This window comes from Anomaloglossus baeobatrachus, chromosome 7, assembly GCF_048569485.1.
Source record: "Anomaloglossus baeobatrachus isolate aAnoBae1 chromosome 7, aAnoBae1.hap1, whole genome shotgun sequence".
Lineage (NCBI taxonomy): Eukaryota > Metazoa > Chordata > Amphibia > Anura > Aromobatidae > Anomaloglossus > Anomaloglossus baeobatrachus.
The window spans coordinates 21,643,661-21,662,951 of record NC_134359.1 but is presented as its reverse complement, the minus strand read 5'-3'; the positions used below and the strand labels follow the sequence as shown (position 1 = coordinate 21,662,951).

At 45.1% G+C, this 19,291-nt stretch overlaps 1 protein-coding gene across 1 annotated transcript in view; it reads right to left on the bottom strand.

Annotated features, from left to right (window-relative positions):
* Window positions 1-2,763: 2,763 nt before the first annotated feature.
* MGAT5 (alpha-1,6-mannosylglycoprotein 6-beta-N-acetylglucosaminyltransferase) overlaps window positions 2,764-19,291 on the bottom strand; it is a 60,756-nt gene continuing 44,228 nt past the window's right edge. The window contains exons 11-15 of the mRNA XM_075319677.1: window positions 9,535-9,681; window positions 9,174-9,290; window positions 7,469-7,543; window positions 6,745-6,902; window positions 2,764-4,224 (exon numbers count right to left, since the gene is read on the bottom strand). Of these exons, the coding sequence (XP_075175792.1) occupies window positions 4,026-4,224; window positions 6,745-6,902; window positions 7,469-7,543; window positions 9,174-9,290; window positions 9,535-9,681 (696 nt within the window). The 3' untranslated portion in view covers window positions 2,764-4,025. The remainder of the gene's footprint in view (window positions 4,225-6,744; window positions 6,903-7,468; window positions 7,544-9,173; window positions 9,291-9,534; window positions 9,682-19,291) is intronic.

The window sequence follows — 19,291 nt, the reverse complement described above, 5'->3', positions numbered from 1 at the left end:
TGTGCATCGATTGACTTTTACAAACTCTTTTTTCCTATGAACTTTCAACTTCAATGTAGTCTGTGGTCATTCAAGTCCCCATATCATCATAGTGAGCTGACTGACAGATTCTCAGTTGACTCATTCGGTAGCTGCAATAGACAGTGCAGCACAGGGGGGGCTATAGAAGGCAAATGATGCAACATCTAATGTAAGCCAATTGCAAAAATGATTTTAGTCCCGAATTGCATGCATTTAAGCAAAAAGAAAAAAAAAAATCCCAAATCACCAAAAGGTGACAACCACCATAAACACTAAAATGTATTTACAGTATTGCTGCTCAGTCCTATTCACATCAATGGAGAGGAGCTGCAATACCAGACACAAGCAGATGGGTGGCGCTGTTGCCAGCATGAAGCAGCCATTTTTTTTCCCCAATCCTGTACAACCCCTTTAAATTTGCATGATTTTTTTTGTCCTTCGCTATCTTGCCCATCCCTTTAGGATAAATCTGACACTTTGTAACTTTAACCCTACAATCTCTACAAGGTGTTATTCTTAAGTTTAATGCAAAAAAAAAAAAAAAAAAGTAATTATAAATATATTTGTTTTTGCGCCCGTTATGGCAGTGTTACCGCAGACACCTCGGATATAGGAAATGTAACAGCCTAAAAGTTGCACCAGTGTCCTGTGCCCCTCTGTACCGAGGACCTCTGCTGGAGACGTGGAGTAATACATGCAGAAGCAAGAAATTATATTTTTCCTATTTTTTTTCCCCCCTAACAGGAGTTTACATACATAAAAATATCTCCGCCGCCGTCCTAGGCTGCAGATCTCATTTACAAGGCCTTTACCAGCCATCTGCTCCCTGGTTCATGGGTGAAATGACAAAGGGGTAACCAAATCAGAGTGATTACTAATGCTGGGCCTAACAGGGTGGAGTGTGACAACACTTGTGCTATACTCCGCCCCTGTTATGCAATAAATACCTGGATTATCCCCTTAAGTATCAGACCAGGAGTCGTAAAGATGTACAAAGTCTAAAGTCTTCACTAAAATACCATAAGCCCAAAAAAAAAAAAAAAAAAAAAATTTTAGTTGGGACCACCCCTGCTTAGATGAGCTGAGCGGGGGCAGTCCTAACTACATAGCTAAACCAATCAGCAGCCACATGATTTTTTTTCCCCACTTTCAGCTGAAAAACTGATTAGTGTTTTCCAAATTGGTATATTTTTAGTAGGGTCTAAAAGGGAAAATGTTTCTCCTTGCGGAGACTGACAAGGCAATCTGGCTGCCAGTGAGGAGACTTATAGCTGTAATGCTCCTATGGGAAATATTCAAATGGTCTCTTCAGGGAGGAAGTAGACGAACAGCAGCGCCACCTATTGGAAGTCGCAATCCTACAAGTCAAAATTGACCCTTTAACGAGCCGGTTCATATGACTTAGAATTTATACCAGATCAGAACCTCAATTTGCAGATAAGATATTTCAGGGTGATTGCCCCTCGTCAGTGCACAGTATGAGATCTGATCTGGCTGTATGAGCAGCTATAGTGGCTATGAGACCTCACTATAGCTTCTCATACAGCCACATCAGATCTCATACTTTGCACTGACGAGGAGCAATCACCCTGAAACACAGGATTTATGCCAGATCAGAACCTCAATTTGCAGACACTGTTTCTGGGTGATTGCTCCTTGTCAGTGCAAAGTATGAGATCTGATCTGGTGTATGAGAAGCTATAGTGGCTATGAGACCCCATTATAGCTTCTCATACAGCCAGATCAGATCTCATACTTTGCACTGACGAGGAGCAATCACTCTGAAACACTGTCTGCAAATTGAGGCTCTGATCTGGCATAAATCCGTTGTATGAAAAGACTTGTTAAAGGGCCACTTTTGACTTGTAGGATTGCAGCTTCCAATAGGTGGAGTCTCCTTCCTGAAGAGACAATTTGTATATTTTTAGTAGAAATTTAGGACAGATTATTTGGAAAATGAACTTACCCTTTAAACTAGAGGGATTCCAGTGTTTAGTTCGGTTTCATAGTGAGTAATTACGATGGGATTTGATGTCAGCTGCGAGCGACCTCCTTACTGTGATCTATTGGGAGTCTTATAAATGTATCAGTCCCCTTTAAATGTTTTTTTTTTTTTTTATCAATTCTTTAGTTAATTTTTAATTATAAAAAAACCCCAACTAGGTAAATAGGGACTGAAAAAGCATCAGGAGGTGAATTGGCAGCCCGACTACAACTGGTATGTCATATTCATGTTTTGGACTCCCACTGTCCAATACACACAAAACCAGTACTCTCATCACCAGCGTACTGTACTGGTGACGGCCCGCAGAGTCCCAAACACTAAAAGCCGATCATTTCAAATAGTCACCTTTACAAAAGGGAAGATTCACCCTTTACATCCCAGTTTTGTATTACCCCAAAACCTTGGGTATAAAAAAAAAAAAAAATAAAAAAAATTATATATTTTTTTTCCATCATTTTGTGCAAATAAAAAAATTATATATAATTTTTTTTATTTTTTTTGCACAAAATGATGAAAAAAAACAACATATATACATTATATATATATATATATATATATGTTTTTTTTCATCATTTTGTGCAAAAAAAATAAAAAAAATTATATATAATTTTTTTATTTTTTGCACAAAATGATGAAAAAAAACATATACATATACATATATATATATATATATATATATATATATATATATATATATATATATATATATATATATATTTTTATTATACAAATGGTTTTTTCCATCATTTTGTGCAAAAAAAAAAATAAAAAAATTTTTTATACAATTTTATTTTTTTGCACAAAATGATTTAAAAAAGAAATTATATATATATAATTTTTTTTCCCCCATCATTGTGTGCACGGAGTTCCTATACAGGACTATGTAGTCAGCTCCTGAAAACGGATATTTTGTCAGTGGGCATTAAAAAAAAAAAAAAAAAAAAAAAAAAAAACTTTTTTGGAAAGTTTCGAGAAACAAGTCCCATTGTTTGTATTCTGTAATCGTGGAGATGCATAGCTCTGCCTGGGAGCTGCAAACACAAACGTAGATTTTTTTTTTTTAAATCATTAAATAACTTTGAATTTAAGTGCCTCTTGTTGAGATACTCGGGGTAAACACCTGAAAAAATTGTCCCCTTCACTTGGTGAAGCTGAGAGGTATCTCCAATGATATATATAGCTTTGCAAAAAATAAAAAAAAAAATAATAATAATGAACTGAACACATAAAATTACATTGTAAAAAAAAAAAAAAAAATGAAATACACTGTCATAAATATCTATAAAAAAAATACTCCTCATGTTAAATATATACAGAATTATCTCAGACATGCCCTTAATAAAAAAAAAAAAAAAAAAAACCTCAAACTCAATATACTGTACAAGCTGTATATATATATATATACTTTTCTCTGTTACTCTAATGCTACTGTCTCTTTAAGTACTGGCTTTGTCTACGCTACCGCCATCACTGGCTATGACAGTATTATGACCACACGACGGTTTTATGAATTTTTTTGTCCCGTAGTTTCCTGGGTGGAGCGGAGCGTTGGGTGGTCCGATCGCCCCGCATGGTCCTTGACCAGTTTTGGGGCAGGAACTTATTTTTTCTTTAAATTTTTGCATTCGGCCATAAACTCTCCGCGGCTCCGGAGCTGCGCTCCATCAGTAGCTCGTCCCGTGGAGTTGTCATGCGTTCGGATACGGCCCCTTGTCTCTGCATTTCTCCACAACTTCGGCAGCATGCGGCGAGGCTATAAAAGGACGTCCTTGATTCTCGAAGACGGCAAAGCCATGGACGGCTTCGGTGGGTTTTTTCTTTGTTTTTTTTAGGGGAGGTTACAGAATTTGTCATGTACTTCGCTCTCGAGAAGTTCCTGGAAAACGGCGTTAACAGTGCGAGTCCGTCTCCAGGAATGCTGATGTGTAAGGAGGGCGAGCCGCCGTACCGCGCCCCCCGCACTGAATACCTCCCATCCTGATGGGAAGGGCGGTGGCCGCTATAGACAGTCCTTGCAGATCGCCACCTGTCCTTTCATGTAGTCTCTGCAGGGACAGACCCTCCTGTGATTGGGGTGAGACCCCGCGCAGCTGAACAGTAAGAGATCGCCTTGAAAGACGCAATGTTTTTTTTTCTCGTCAATTGACGGGGCTACAATGTCGTTAGCGGTGTCCGATGATTGGCAGTGGATCCCGAACCTACAGCAGAAAACCAGATTAGAATATATGGCCGCCAACCTCTATGATGTACACCATAGAAAAAAAGCAGAAGAGCCTGAAGCCGATACATGTTCATTGATGCAATAATTACAGCAGCAGCAGAGTGTGATGACAATGAGACAGGCAATGACCGGTCATCTCATGTGTGAGGACAACGCTGCATGTAATAGTGTATATGGGTATGCAGATCTATGAAATTACCCCTATGACTGAGCGGCTATTCCTTGCAACATTCACAGCAGCAGAACAGTGTGATGATTATGTCAGGGGCAGTGACCGATCATCTCATAGGATGTTAGTGAGGACAATGCTGCATGTAATAGGGGCAATGTCACAGATCCGCATAACCCATATACAGTATGACTGAGCGTCTATTCTTTGCAACATTCATAGCAGCACAACAGTGTGATGATTATGTGAGGGGCAGTGACCAGTTATCTCATAGGAGGTTAGTGAGGACAATTCTGCATGTAATAGGGGCAATGTCACAGATCAGCATAGCCATATACACTATGACCGAGCAGATATTCTAAATGGATATTCTTTGCACCATTCAAAGCAGCAGAACAGTGTGATGATTATGTGAGTGGAAGTGACCACTTCTCATATGAGGTTAGTGAGAACAATGCTGCATATAATAGCGACAATGTAATAAATCCTCAAAACAATATACATTAGGAGTCCGTGTTTATTAATTTCAAAACTCACAACAGCAGCGGAAGAGAGTATGAGGATTATGTGAGGGGCAGTGACTGGTCACCTCATACGTTAGCAAGGAAAAGGCTGCATGTAATCGTGGCAACATCGTAGTTCCGCATACCCATATATAGTATGACTGAGCGGATATTCATTGCAGAAGAAGAGTGTGATGATTATCGGACAGACAGTGACTGGTCATCTCATACGATGTTAGTGAGGACAATGCTGCATGTAAAAGGGACAATATAATAGATGCTCAAACAAATCTACATTGTGAGTCCGGGTTTATTTATTACAATAGTCGCAGCAGTAGAGTGTGGCGATTATGTGAGGGGCAGTGACTGTTCATCTCATTTGAGGACAAGGCTGCATGAAATAAGGGTAGTATCAAAGATTCACTCATTCTTGGTGTCTATGGGTACGAGTATCTTTGACACTACCCCTATTTCATGCAGCCTTGTCCTCAGTAACATACTTTGTGACTGGGTCAATGCCTGTCACATAATAACACTTTCCTCCTGCGGCAGTGAATATTGCAAAGAAAATACACTCATTCTATGGTGTATATGGGTGTGTGTATTTTCTTTGCAATATTCAATGCAGCAGGAGAAGCGTGTGCCGATTATGTGAAGGGCAGTGACCGGTAATCTCATTAGGTTAGTGAAAATAAGGATACATGTAATAAGTGCAATTTCATACATCTGCACACATAGAATGACCATATATATTCATTGCAACATTCATTGCAGCAGGAGAAAAGTGTGATTATTATGTTAAAGGCAGTGACCAGTCACCAAGTATGTTACTGAGGACAAGGCTGCATGAAATCGGTATATTGCAAGAGATCCTCAAACCAATATACATTATGGCTGAGTATTTATTTATTGCAATTTTCACAGCAGCTGCAGCAGAGTGTGCCGACTATGTGAGGGTAAGTGACCAGTCATCTCATATGAGGTTAGGCAGAGCAAAGCTGCATGTGTTAGGGCAGCATCTTAGATCCTCATAGCCACATACATTATGACTGAGCGTTCATACATTGCCATATTCACTGCAGCAGAAGCAGAGTGTGCTTTTATTTTGAGAGAAAGTGACCAGTACACTTATGTGTTTTAAGGACAGTGCTTCATGTAACAGACCGTGTCAGCCATTGTATATATTGGTTTGAGGATTTGAGTGATCAATCACTGCAATGTTGAATGCAACAGAAGCAGAGTGTGCAGATTATGTGAGGGGCAGTGACTGGTCATCTCATATGGTGTTACTGAGGTCACGGTTGACGTGGAAGATCCATGTACACTATGACTGAACATTCATTCATTGCAATATTCACTGCACAAGCAGCATAGTGTGCAGATTATGGGAAAGGCAGGGACCAGTCCACCCATGTGATGCCAGGACAGGGCTGCATGTAACAAGGACAGTGTCCCACATCCTAAAATTAATATACACTGAGCTCCTAGTCACTATAACATGTAAAGCAGCAGAAGAGGAGTGTGCTGATTATGTGAGGGGCAGTGACCGGTCATTCATGTGATGTATCAGGAGCAGGGCCAAGATCAGAGGCGACAGAAGAGGAGTGTGGGGTTCACATGGGTTCATAGTGGCAGGAGTAGCGTGCACAGAGTATTTCAGGAGAGGAGTGTACTGCTCCTGTGGGAAGAAAGTGACCGCTCCATTAAGAAGAGAAATATAAAAAGCTAAAAAATTGTCGCCAATCACAAACATTGTGTGCGGTCAGATTATTTCAGTAATAACGCCAGTCCCAGCGTGTGCGGCGCAGACTCCGGTGGCACTTACTTGGCCAGATCTTTGTCTTTGTTGAGATGCTGGAAGTAGGAGGGTTCGCAGATGAGCCGGTTCTCCTGGCACACCTGCTTGCAGGACTTGCCCGGCTCTGCTAACTTCACCTGCAGGGCGTTTAATGGCGGCCACATAACCTGACCGTGACAGAAGTCCTGCGGGGAGAAAAAAAAAAAAAAAAAAAAAATTAAAAAATGTGATACTGCAGCCTGCAGATCCAGCTGTCTGCCTATAGGTGGCGCCCAAAATCCAAATAGGAAACCGACCTAGACGTGACCGGAGACAAGATCGCACTGATGTTACGTGCGTAATATTCACCCTGGGATGAAATCTATGGGCTCGTTACACTGCTCAATGCAATCTATTTCTCTCTGTTATCAGCCATCGGGAAAGGCTGAATGCAGGACAGGCTTTATCTAAGAGTTCCCTCTAATGCAGTGATCTCCAATCTGTGGCTTGCCAGGTATTGCAAAACTACTACCAGGGCATGCTGGGTGTTGTAGTCTTTACCACAGCTGGAGAGCCACAGGTTGGCGTTGGTTGTGACTCCTCCGGTATCGGACCCCGTCTAGTGTTCAGGGGTCCCCACCACCACAGCCACCGGATCCCAATAATGTCCTATGGGACACAGTCTGAATATTCTGACAATTATTGCGCTCTTTTTTGCCCCCATTGGCGAAACTCGAAGGTGAAGTCCTGGCCCCTTCCCCCGCGTCCTTACCTGTTTCTCGATGAAGGCGTTCACCCTCTGCAGCATGCCTTCACAGGTAAACTCATAGGGCAGGTACGGTTCATTCTGCGAGGAGGGAAGAGGCGTGAAAGATCATTAGTGGCATCAGGAGAGGCGACACTCAGGAGAAAGGGGTGGAATGTCTTCGGATCTGCGGGAGCGTCTCCTCCACTGGTGGACACTGACCGTAAATGGCCCCTGTGCAAGAATATATGGGCCCTGTGCAGCCCAAGAGGTCATCAAGATGCCCAATTCTACCTGCTTTGGGGGTAGAAATGCGCCCCCGTGTGGCTGCACCAATGATATGTCCGTTGTATGTTACATTTAGGTGGTGGTCAGTATCATGGAGGGGCTTCGGCTTCTCTCCTGGGGTAAGTTGTCAACAGTTCGGATAAAGTGGAAATAAAATCTGCTGCCATTAGGGGTCAGGTAGAGTTGAGAACATTTGCAGTGCCCAGGGACGGAACAATCGCAGTCGTAAGGATCGCAACCGGGCGTGCAGGGGACACTCCGGCCACAGCTTCAGCTGGATGTGTCTGAGGCTGCTCATCCAGCTGAAATGTATCGCAGCACAGAGATCCGTCGGGTACTTGTACTGTGATACACGCTGCCAGACAAAAAGAAGCCGGCAGCTGTCGGCGGCGTCCCTGTGACTGAGGCGGTGCATGACAAGGACGCCATGGGTTGCCATGGCACAGACGCCGGTCAAAGCTGCTGGTCACTGTGGGCCGGCTATAGAAAAGGACGCCGCACGACGTGTGAGCCAAGAGGATGAGTACAGTATATACCAGGAGGGGCCCAGAAGAGGGACATATATACCAGGAGGGGGACAGAATATACCAGGATGGGCCCAGAAGAACAACATATATACCAGGAGGGGGACAGTGTATATTAGGATGCAAATTTTGCAACGGGGCCCATCAAACTGTAGTTACGCCCCTGGCAGTACCCCATGACTGCATCAATGTCAATGTATCATGGTGGCCGGGCTGAGGCAGTGACCAGCACTCCAATGATGGCACCATGGGCACCTCGTGATTAATAGTCCCCCAGTAATAACAGGAGGGGCTCAGGCATCCAAGTGGACGCTGGATTGGGACCTTGAGAATTTTTCTTTTCTCAACTCTTTCAGAATTGTCAAATTATCAGTTTTGTTCTGGTTCTTATCAAGTAAAGCAGATTGCACCCTGTGGCCCTCCAGTGGTGGCTGCACCACAACCCCCAGCAAGGCCTGACTACAAAGCACAATCCCAATATTAGAATTGCTCCTCTAACACAGATTCTTATATTTTGAGGACGCCGTGATTACACTCATGGTCTATAAACGGCACAAAACCCAGAAGCAGATGGTAGCGTTTCCGTCTGTGGGCTGCAGCGGTTCCGTCTGTGGGCTGCAGCGGTTCCGTCTGTGGGCTGCAGCGGTTCCGTCTGTGGGCTGCAGCGGTTCCGTCTGTGGGCTGCAGCGGTTCCGTCTGTGGGCTGCAGCGGTTCCGTCTGTGGGCTGCAGCGGTTCCGTCTGTGGGCTGCAGCGGTTCCGTCTGTGGGCTGCAGCGGTTCCGTCTGTGGGCTGCAGCGGTTCCGTCTGTGGGCTGCAGCGTTGTGCCAGGAAGCGTTGCACGGTGTAATAAGGGACGTGAGCTGTAAGATGGCGTGTAAGTGATAAGGTGCGGCAAGAGAATAAAAACAAGAGCTCTACCTTCTGTCTCAATATCGCCTTCACCGCCTTCTCCACTTCCTCGGGGTCGTTTATGTTCACCGTCCAGACGTGCGGCTTTCCTATGTAGACTTCAGCGTAGGGATGCTGGGATGTCAGCTGCCAGAAAACAGAAGAAGGAATCAATATATTATATAGAAGTGCAGGATAAGAGGTGAAGATCTTATTTATACAGAAATATTAAAGTAGACAACCCCTTTAAGACATGTGAACCAGGTAGCGGTCTATAATGCATGTTCTGCAGTAAATGATGCCATCATTCTGCTTTACTGCAGAGCTCCACCTCTGCTGTCACCATGTTCTTGCTTATGTTCAGACACCACCATGCTTTACACTGCTTTACCTCTCTCAGTGTTGGCTTTCCTTTGAAGAAGTCTGTATTCCTGCTGCTTTTTGGTGGGTTGAATTTCGGGTTGAGGAACGCACAGCCGTTGGCGATTGCCTCGAGCGGAGCCGGACCTTCATATGGGAATCCCAAACCTACGAAGAGCTGGAACACAAATGTACGGCTCTCGTCAGATCGCGGCACTTTACACATTTTGAGGTCAAGCTGCATCGACAAATGAGGAGTAATTGGCGCTGATGGACGCGGCTTTGGCTTTTCTCAGACATCGGATTGGTTGACCCATGAGACCGGTTGCGCTCCGTAAGCATCAAGTCCGGCTCAGGTCTTAAGCTCAAGATCAGGTCTGCACTAAGCTGAGGATAAATACCGCAAAAGACGCATCCACACAAGGAAGAATTCTCCAAAGCCGGGGAACCCTCCTCCACAGCACAAATATAAACCAGTAAGACGTATACAGATCACCGGACACCCATAGGAAGCAATAGAAGGACGTGAGCCATAAAGATAAACTAAGAGGTGGCTCAGGATTAGAAAAGCTTGGCTGCTTTTCTTATAAACCGTGACATCTCCTTGGGTGGAGTCCGTCATCTCAGCTCCAAAGATATGGAAAGTCTGAGATGCAGTACTGCACCCAACCTGCAGACAGGGGTGGCGCTGTTTCTGCAAGGAGGCGGATATGTTCTTTAATTCTGCCTTTGTCCTGGAGTCCGGCACAACCGTTCTTTTAGGCTGGAGCTACATGAGGACTCGGAGATTGCGGCGGAGCGCTGCGACATTGCTTCTAATGATTTCCTATGGGTAACACAGCCGCAGACGTCAATGCAAAATGTATGAGAGGTGCGTGCAATGTGGATTTACTTCAATCCCAAAAATCACAGCAAGTCTCGGCTCGTCACCGCTATCAATCACTGAATGACCAATGGCGGCCACTGACTAGGGGAGCGAGAAGGGGCCGACTGATGAAGTGAGACGGTGGCGAAATAATGAGTCCACTGGTTTAACCCTTTAAATCCATCTTTCACAATTGCAAGGCATCTGGGAAGGTTTAAGGCTATGTGCGCACTGGGAAGTGGAATTTTCTTGAGAAAATTCCGCATGCCCTCAAAGATTACCGCACCCGCGGTAAAAAACCGCACCCGAAAACCGCATGCGGTTTGCCGCGGTTTGCTGCGGTTTTACCGCGGTATTATTCGCGGTATTGCCGCGGTTTTGCCGCGTGCGGGTTGGGATGTGCTTTATTGCATTCAATGCAATAAAGCACATTGAAGAAAAAAAAAAAAAAAAAAAGTCATTTAATTCTGAGAGTAGATAGACAGAAGAATAGATAGAGGGATAGATAGATAGACAGAGGGATAGATAGAGAGATAGATGACAGATCGCTACATTTCCCACGGTCGGCAGTGAGTTCACATTACCGGCCGTGGGAAATGACCGGTAATTACCTCTGCTGCTTTCATTCAGCCTGTGTCTGTGACAGTCGCGGCTGGATGGAAGCAGCGCTGGACGTCGGACCTGGATTACGCCGGAGCTTTGCTACGGGAGGGGTTAATAAAATGGTGAACGAGGCTTGTTTGTTTTCTTTAAAATAAAGGATTTTTCGGTGTCTGTTTTTTTTCACTTTACTTACGGGTTGATCATGTCAGCTGTCACATAGACGCTGCCATGATCAAGCCTGGAGTTAATGGCGGTGGTCCCCCATCACCATTAACCCCTTGTATTACCTTGCCACCACTGCTACACGGTGGCAAGAAGAGCCGAGGACACGCCGGTATTGTCGCATATTGCATGCGACAGTGCCGGGGCAGCTGCGGCTGATATTCTCGGCTGCCGGAGGGGGAGTGAGGCGGGGGACATTACCCCTGCCCCTCTCCCTCCCCAGCCTGAGAATACCGGGCCGCCGCTGTGTGCTTACCTCGGCTGGACGGTAAATATACAGCGGAGCCCACGTTCTTTTTTTTCTATATTTCCGTTTTCTTTCTATGTGTGTTCTATGTGTCTGTGTTTTATGTCTGTGATGTCTATGTCTGTGATGTCTGTGTGTGATGTGTGTGTTTGTTTACTCTCTGCACGGTTTCCTCTTCCTGTAATGACATCACTTCCCTGCAAAACCGCAAGCAAGTGATGCACATTACCGGAGGTAAACCGCAAAATACCGCAGGGAATAACGCAGGAAAACGCAGTGAACCACACAGAATTTGCTGCCTGCGTTATTCCCTGCGGGATTTCTTGATTAACATTGAGTCAATGGAGTAAAATCCCGCAGCGCTGTGCGGAAAAGAAGTGACATGCACTTGTTTTTGCTGCGGGATTCCCGCAGCAAAACATGCAGCTGTCAAATTCCGCCCAGTGCGCACAGGATTTTTTTTCTCCATAGGATTTGCTGGTGATTCACTGCAGAGATGTTATGAACATTTTCTGCAGCGAAACATGCAGCAAATCCGCGGCAAAATCCGCGAAAAATCCGGTAAGTGCGCACATAGCCTAAGTGGGTAAAATTGCCGCGGCATCACTCGGAGAACGGTCTGCGGTACAATGTAATGGGCTTGTGCCAAATCAATGTTCTTGGCAGCAGAGATCACACATCAGCCGCACGGTACGGCCGGACACAGCGAGCAAGCGCTCACCCACGCAGGCCTGACGGCCGCCAAGAACGCTGCAAAGTGACGGAAACAACAGGGGTCCGAGGCTGCAATCACCAGGACCCTTCAGGTTACTCAGCGTGTGTCACCCACCAAGCCCAGAAATCTGTGTGCAGCCGGACGAAAAATATATAAAAATTTATATAATATATATATATATATATATATATATATATATATATATATGTCAGACCTACAAAATACCAGCGATGAGGATTAGCGATACCGAAAACCATAAAAGCACAAATATAAAAACCTCAAACCTTAATAAATCTCCCATATGTGTATGATCCCGTGTCAGTGCGCAGCTTGTATAACAGTGTAAACAAGTCAGCACACAGCCATCAATGTCTAAACTGCTGCCAACAAAAGAGGAGTACACCCATAAGTGAAAATAGCCACATTGTGCCCTTGGTGTGAATATTGTGTGGCCGCCATTATTTTCCAGCTTGGCCTTCCCTCTCTTGGGCCTGGAGGTCTCTAGAGCTTCACAGGAGCCGGTGGATCCTCTTCCATCCTCCATGACGACATCCCAGATCTGGTGGAGGTTACAGACCTTGCGCTCTTCCACTTTCCGTCTGAGGAGGCCCCACAGATGCTCCATAGGGTTTAGGTCTGGAGAAGTTCGGCCGGTCCGGCACCTTAACCCTCAGTTTCTCTAGCAAGGTGGTGGTGGTGGTATTGGAAGTGTTTGGGGTCGTTATGTTGGAATATGGAGGGAGGCTGCTTCAGGATGTCACAGGACATGTTGGCATTCATGGTTCCCTCAATGAACTGTAGACCCCCACAGCTGGCAGCACTAATGCAGCCCCAAACCTTGCCCCTCCACCACCATGCCTGACTGTAGGCAGGACACACTTGTCTCGGTTCTCCTCACCTGGGGCCGCCACACACGCTTCACATCATCTGAACTAAATAAGTTTCTTTGTCTCATCAGACCACAGGACGGTTCCAGTAATCCATGTCCTTAGTCTGCTTGCCTTCAGCTAACTTTTTTTTCCTTTCTTGTGTATAATCTTTAGAAGAGGCTTCCTTCTGGGCTGACAGCCATGCAGAGCAATGTAATCCAGTGTGCAGTGTATGGTCTGAGAACTGACAGGCGGACCCTGCCACCGTTGTACTGTAACCTCTGCAGCAATGCTGGCTGCAATCATACATTTATTTTGATAAGACCACCTCTGGATAGGACGCTGGGCACATGCTCTCTTCTGTGGTCGGCCAAGGCCTGGCTGAGTGGATCCTGTCTTGTTAAATCGCTGTATGGTCTTGGCCACCATGCTGTAGCCCAGGTTCAGGGTGCTGACAATCTTATAGCCTCGGCCATCTTTATGTAGAGCAATTCTTTTTTTCAGATCCTCAATTCTTTGCCATGAGGAGCCATGTTAAGCTTCCAGTGACCAGTATGAAAGTGTGTGAGCAATAACCCCAAATGTAACACCCCTGCTCCCCATTCACACCTGAAACCTAGTAACACCAAATAGTCACGCCACCAGGGAGGAAAAATGGCTAATTGGGCACAAAAGTATACTTAGGGGTGTACTTACTTTTGTTGCCAGCAGCTTAGATATTATTGGCTGTGTGTTGAGTTATTTAGAGGACACCAAATTTACACTGTTATAAAAGCTGCGCACTGACACTGTACATTGTATCAAAAGGTCAGATCTTCAGTGCTGTCCCATGAAAAGATTTAATAAGATATCTACAAAAATGTGAGGAGTGATATGCTGTGTGAGTGTATTATATAATCTATCAAGGGCGGCACGGTGGCTCAGTGGTTAGCACTGCAGTCTTGTGGTGGCTCAGTGGTTAGCACTGCAGCCTTGTGGCGGCTCAGTGGTTAGCACTGCAGCCTTGCAGCGCTGGGGTCCTGGGTTCGAATCCCACCAAGGACAACATCTGCACAGAGTTTGTATGTTCTCCCTGTGTTTGCGTGAGTTTCCTCCGGTTTCCTACCACACTTCAAAGACATACAGATAGGAACTTTAGATTGTGAGTCCCAATGGGGACAGTGTTTCTAATGTATGTAAAGCGCTGTGGAATATGTTAGCGCTATATAAAATAAAGATTTGATTTTGATTTTTTGATCATATACATACCTAATGTAATTCTGCCCCGTGCGGTGCAGTATAGAGAGAGGATGTGTCCCGTGCGGTGCAGTATAGAGAGGATGTGCCCCGTGCGGTGCAGTATAGAGAGAGGATGTGCCCCGTGCGGTGCAGTATAGAGAGAGGATGTGCCCCGTGCGGTGCAGTATAGAGAGGATGTGCCCCGTGTGGTGCAGTATAGAGAGGATGTGCCCCGTGCGGTGCAGTATAGACGATGTATATAGTATAGTATATAGACGATGTCTCCTGTGTGGTGTAGTATATAGAGGATGTGTCCCGTTGTGGTGCAGCATATAGAGGATGTGTCCCGTTGTGGTGCAGCATATAGACGATGTGTCCTGTGTGGTGTAGCATATAGAGGATGTGTCCTGTGTGGTGTAGTATATAGAGGATGTGTCCTGTGTGGTGTAGTATATAGAGGATGTGTCCTGTGTGGTGTAGTATATAGAGGATGTGTCCTGTGTGGTGTAGTATATAGAGGATGTGTCCTGTGTGGTGTAGTATATAGAGGATGTGTCCAGTGTGGTGTAGTATATAGAGGATGTGTCCTGTGTGGTGTAGTATATAGAGGATGTGTCCTGTGTGGTGTAGTATATAGAGGATGTGTCCAGTGTGGTGTAGTATATAGAGGATGTGTCCTGTGTGGTGTAGTATATAGAGGATGTATCCTGTGTGGTGTAGCATATAGAGGAGGTCTTCTGTGTGGTGTAGCATATAGAGGAGGTCTCCTGTGTGGTGTAGTATATAGAGGAGGTCTCCTGTGTGGTGTAGTATATAGAGGAGGTCTCCTGTGTGGTGTAGTATATAGAGGATGTCTCCTGTGTGGTGTAGTATATAGAGGATGTCTCCTGTGTGGTGTAGTATATAGAGGATGTCTCCTGTGTGGTGTAGTATATAGAGGAGGTCTCCTGTGTGGTGTAGTATATAGAGGAGGTCTCCTGTGTGGTGTAGTATATAGAGGAGGTCTCCTGTGTGGTGTAGTATATAGAGGATGTGTCCTGTGTGGTGTAGTATATAGAGGATGTGTCCTGTGTGGTGTAGTATATAGAGGATGTGTCCAGTGTGGTGTAGTATATAGAGGAGGTGTCCTGTGTGGTGTAGTATATAGAGGATGTCTCCTGTGTGGTGTAGTATATAGAGGAGGTCTCCTGTGTGGTGTAGTATATAGAGGAGGTCTCCTGTGTGGTGTAGTATATAGAGGAGGTCTCCTGTGTGGTGTAGTATATAGAGGAGGTCTCCTGTGTGGTGTAGTATATAGAGGAGGTCTCCTGTGTGATGTAGTATATAGAGGAGGTGTCCTGTGTGGTGTAGTATATAGAGGATGTGTCCTGTGTGGTGTAGTATATAGAGGAGGTCTCCTGTGTGGTGTAGTATATAGAGGAGGTCTCCTGTGTGGTGTAGTATATAGAGGAGGTCTCCTGTATGGTGTAGTATATAGAGGATGTGTCCTGTGTGTGGTGTAGTATATAGAGGAGGTCTCCTGTGTGGTGTAGTATATAGAGGAGGTCTCCTGTGTGGTGTAGTATATAGAGGATGTCTCCTGTGTGATGTAGTATATAGAGGAGGTCTCATGTGTGGTGTAGTATATAGAGGATGTGTCCTGTGTGGTGTAGTGTATAGAGGATGTGTCCTGTGTGGTTAGTATATAGAGGATGTCTCCTGTGTGGTGCAGTATATAGAGGATGTCTCCTGTGTGGTGCAGTATATAGAGGAGGTCTCCTGTGTGGTGTAGTATATAGAGGAGGTGTCCTGTGTGGTGTAGTATATAGAGGAGGTCTCCTGTGTGGTGTAGTATATAGAGGATGTTTCATGTGTGGTGGTGTATATAGAGGATGTGTCCTGTGTGGTGTAGTATATAGAGGATGTGTCCTGTGTGGTGTAGTATATAGAGGATGTGTCCTGTGTGATGTAGTATATAGAGGATGTGTCCTGTGTGGTGTAGTATATAGAGGATGTGTCCAGTGTGGTGTAGTATATAGAGGATGTGTCCAGTGTGGTGTAGTATATAGAGGAGGTCTCCTGTATGGTGTAGTATATAGAGGATGTGTCCTGTGTGGTGTAGTATATAGAGGATGTATCCTGTGTGGTGTAGTATATAGAGGAGGTCTTCTGTGTGGTGTAGCATATAGAGGAGGTCTCCTGTGTGGTGTAGTATATAGAGGAGGTCTCCTGTGTGGTGTAGTATATAGAGGATGTCTCCTGTGTGGTGTAGTATATAGAGGATGTCTCCTGTGTGGTGTAGTATATAGAGGAGGTCTCCTGTGTGGTGTAGTATATAGAGGAGGTCTCCTGTGTGGTGTAGTATATAGAGGATGTGTCCTGTGTGGTGTAGCATATAGAGGATGTCTCCTGTGTGGTGTAGTATATAGAGGAGGTCTCCTGTGTGGTGTAGTATATAGAGGATGTGTCCAGTGTGGTGTAGTATATAGAGGAGGTGTCCTGTGTGGTGTAGTATATAGAGGAGGTCTCCTGTGTGGTGTAGTATATAGAGGAGGTCTTCTGTGTGGTGTAGTATATAGAGGAGGTCTCCTGTGTGATGTAGTATATAGAGGAGGTGTCCTGTGTGGTGTAGTATATAGAGGATGTCTCCTGTGTGGTGTAGTATATAGAGGATGTCTCCTGTGTGGTGTAGTATATAGAGGAGGTCTCCTGTGTGGTGTAGTATATAGAGGATGTGTCCTGTGTGGTGTAGTATATAGAGGATGTCTCCTGTGTGGTGTAGTATATAGAGGATGTCTCCTGTGTGGTGTAGTATATAGAGGAGGTCTCCTGTGTGGTGTAGTATATAGAGGATGTGTCCTGTGTGGTGTAGCATATAGAGGATGTCTCCTGTGTGGTGTAGTATATAGAGGAGGTCTCCTGTGTGGTGTAGTATATAGAGGAGGTCTCCTGTGTGGTGTAGTATACAGTGTGTCCACTTCACGTCCGCAGCCTTGGGCGTTTTACACGTTCTAATCATAGCATTTCTGTATGTAAGGTGGCGATTCGTATTGAATTGATGATGCCCTACAACTTTGTAATTCACTTTTTTCTCTATCTCGTTCTGTTTTCGAGATAAAAATGCTAACTGTTGTTTTCCACCAGGTGGTGCTATAGGTGGTTTCATTGCGTAGCGCATGGCTACTTTACTATACCTAGACACCACTTCTATGCCTATAGCTGCTGCCGTTCTCAACTTAATGGCGGTGGACAGGATATGGGTGGACACACTGTATATAGGTGCGGTGTATACAGGATATGGGTATACACACTGTATATAGGTGCGGTGTATACAGGATATGGGTATACACACTGTATATAGGTGCGGTGTATACAGGATATGGGTGTACACACTGTATATAGGTGCGGTGTATACAGGATATGGGTGGACACACTGTATATAGGGGCGGTGTATACAGGATATGGGTGGACACACTGTATATAGGGGCGGTGTATACAGGATATGGGTGGACACACTGTATATAGGTGCGGTGTATACAGGATATGGGTGGACACACTGTATATAGGTGCGGTGTATACAGTAGGATATGCGTGGACACACTGTATATAGGTGCGGTGTATACAGGATATGGGTGTACACACTGTATATAGGTGCGGTGTATACAGGATATGGGTGGACACACTGTATATAGGGGCGGTGTATACAGGATATGGGTGGACACACTGTATATAGGTGCGGTGTATACAGGATATGGGTGGACACACTGTATATAGGTGCGGTGTATACAGGATATGGGTGGACACGCTGTATATAGTATATAGAGGATGCATCTGGTGTCGTTTAGTAAATTCCATCATGGCAGGATTTATCACATCAGTAGGGGTTTATATTTTGGGTATATCTGGGCCTTTTATGTAGAAATCCTGCCTCTTAGAGGGATTACTGCTGACAATACCGGTTGTGTTTCCACCTCCCATGCTGCGGGGTGGGTGATATTTCGTGTACAGGTGACGGCGGACATCGGATCTGCTTGCTTAGCACTATAGGGCATTAGTGGAGTAAATACCGGGGATTAGCGCTGCATTATGTGCGGGATGGGGACGCACTAATATTGGTTTTATTCCAGCTGCTCTTCTCCGAGCGACACAAAGATGAATCAACAAGCAACGAAAAATACATCAAAACACAAATGTGGCCCACAGGACACAGCATAAAGACGGGTATAATACCGTACACATGCGGACAGAGGCCAGAAACTCACCGCAATCATCATATCAGTGGCAACAAAATCTACAGTAATCTGGCAGATGCTGGATTATTTCCTATTCCGGATTACGGTTGTGTAACTAAAATTCCCAGCATGCCCTGAGTGGTTGTGGGAGTAAGGCATGCTGGGACTTGTAGTTTCACAACAGCTGCAGGTTGCTGAAGGCAGATTTCTAATTGTAACACCAGCTTTGGGTTCCCATAAATCACAAGTAAAGCTTCTTGACACTCGATTTGGAATTTAGCTGGGAGTTTTCCCTTTAAAAAAGTCCCCCCCCATCTTATGTGACAACACATTGCCAGATAGTATCACTTTATAAGACCCTCTGAATAAAGAAGCCGCCGTGCCCCCTTTAAAAATTTCCCTCCAGATGGCGGCCCCATTCACCTTAATGGAGCCTGTGGCAGTTTCCCTGCACAGTGAGCGGTGGAGACAGCACTGTATAGGGGGGGGGGGGGTAACCAAAAGGGTACACCGCACTATCGCAGCCTTCATACTCCGGATCAGTGGGTGACATCTGGGTCTCACCGCCTCCACTGATCTCAAATATTGTGATGGGCTATTCTAGTGGGGGACCAGAGCTTCTTAAAAGGAATCTGTCACCAGGTTTTTGCCACCTAACCTGATTCCAGTGAAGTGTCACTTGCTGAGCTGCTTAGTGTAGTTTTGATAAAATCCTTGTTTAATCAGCAGGAGATCATCATTACAGGACTACTTGTCCTGCTGCCAGCTAGTCCAGCATATTCATGAGCTCTGTGTAACTGCTAGATCTGCAGCAGACAAAACAGTGATTTTATCAAAA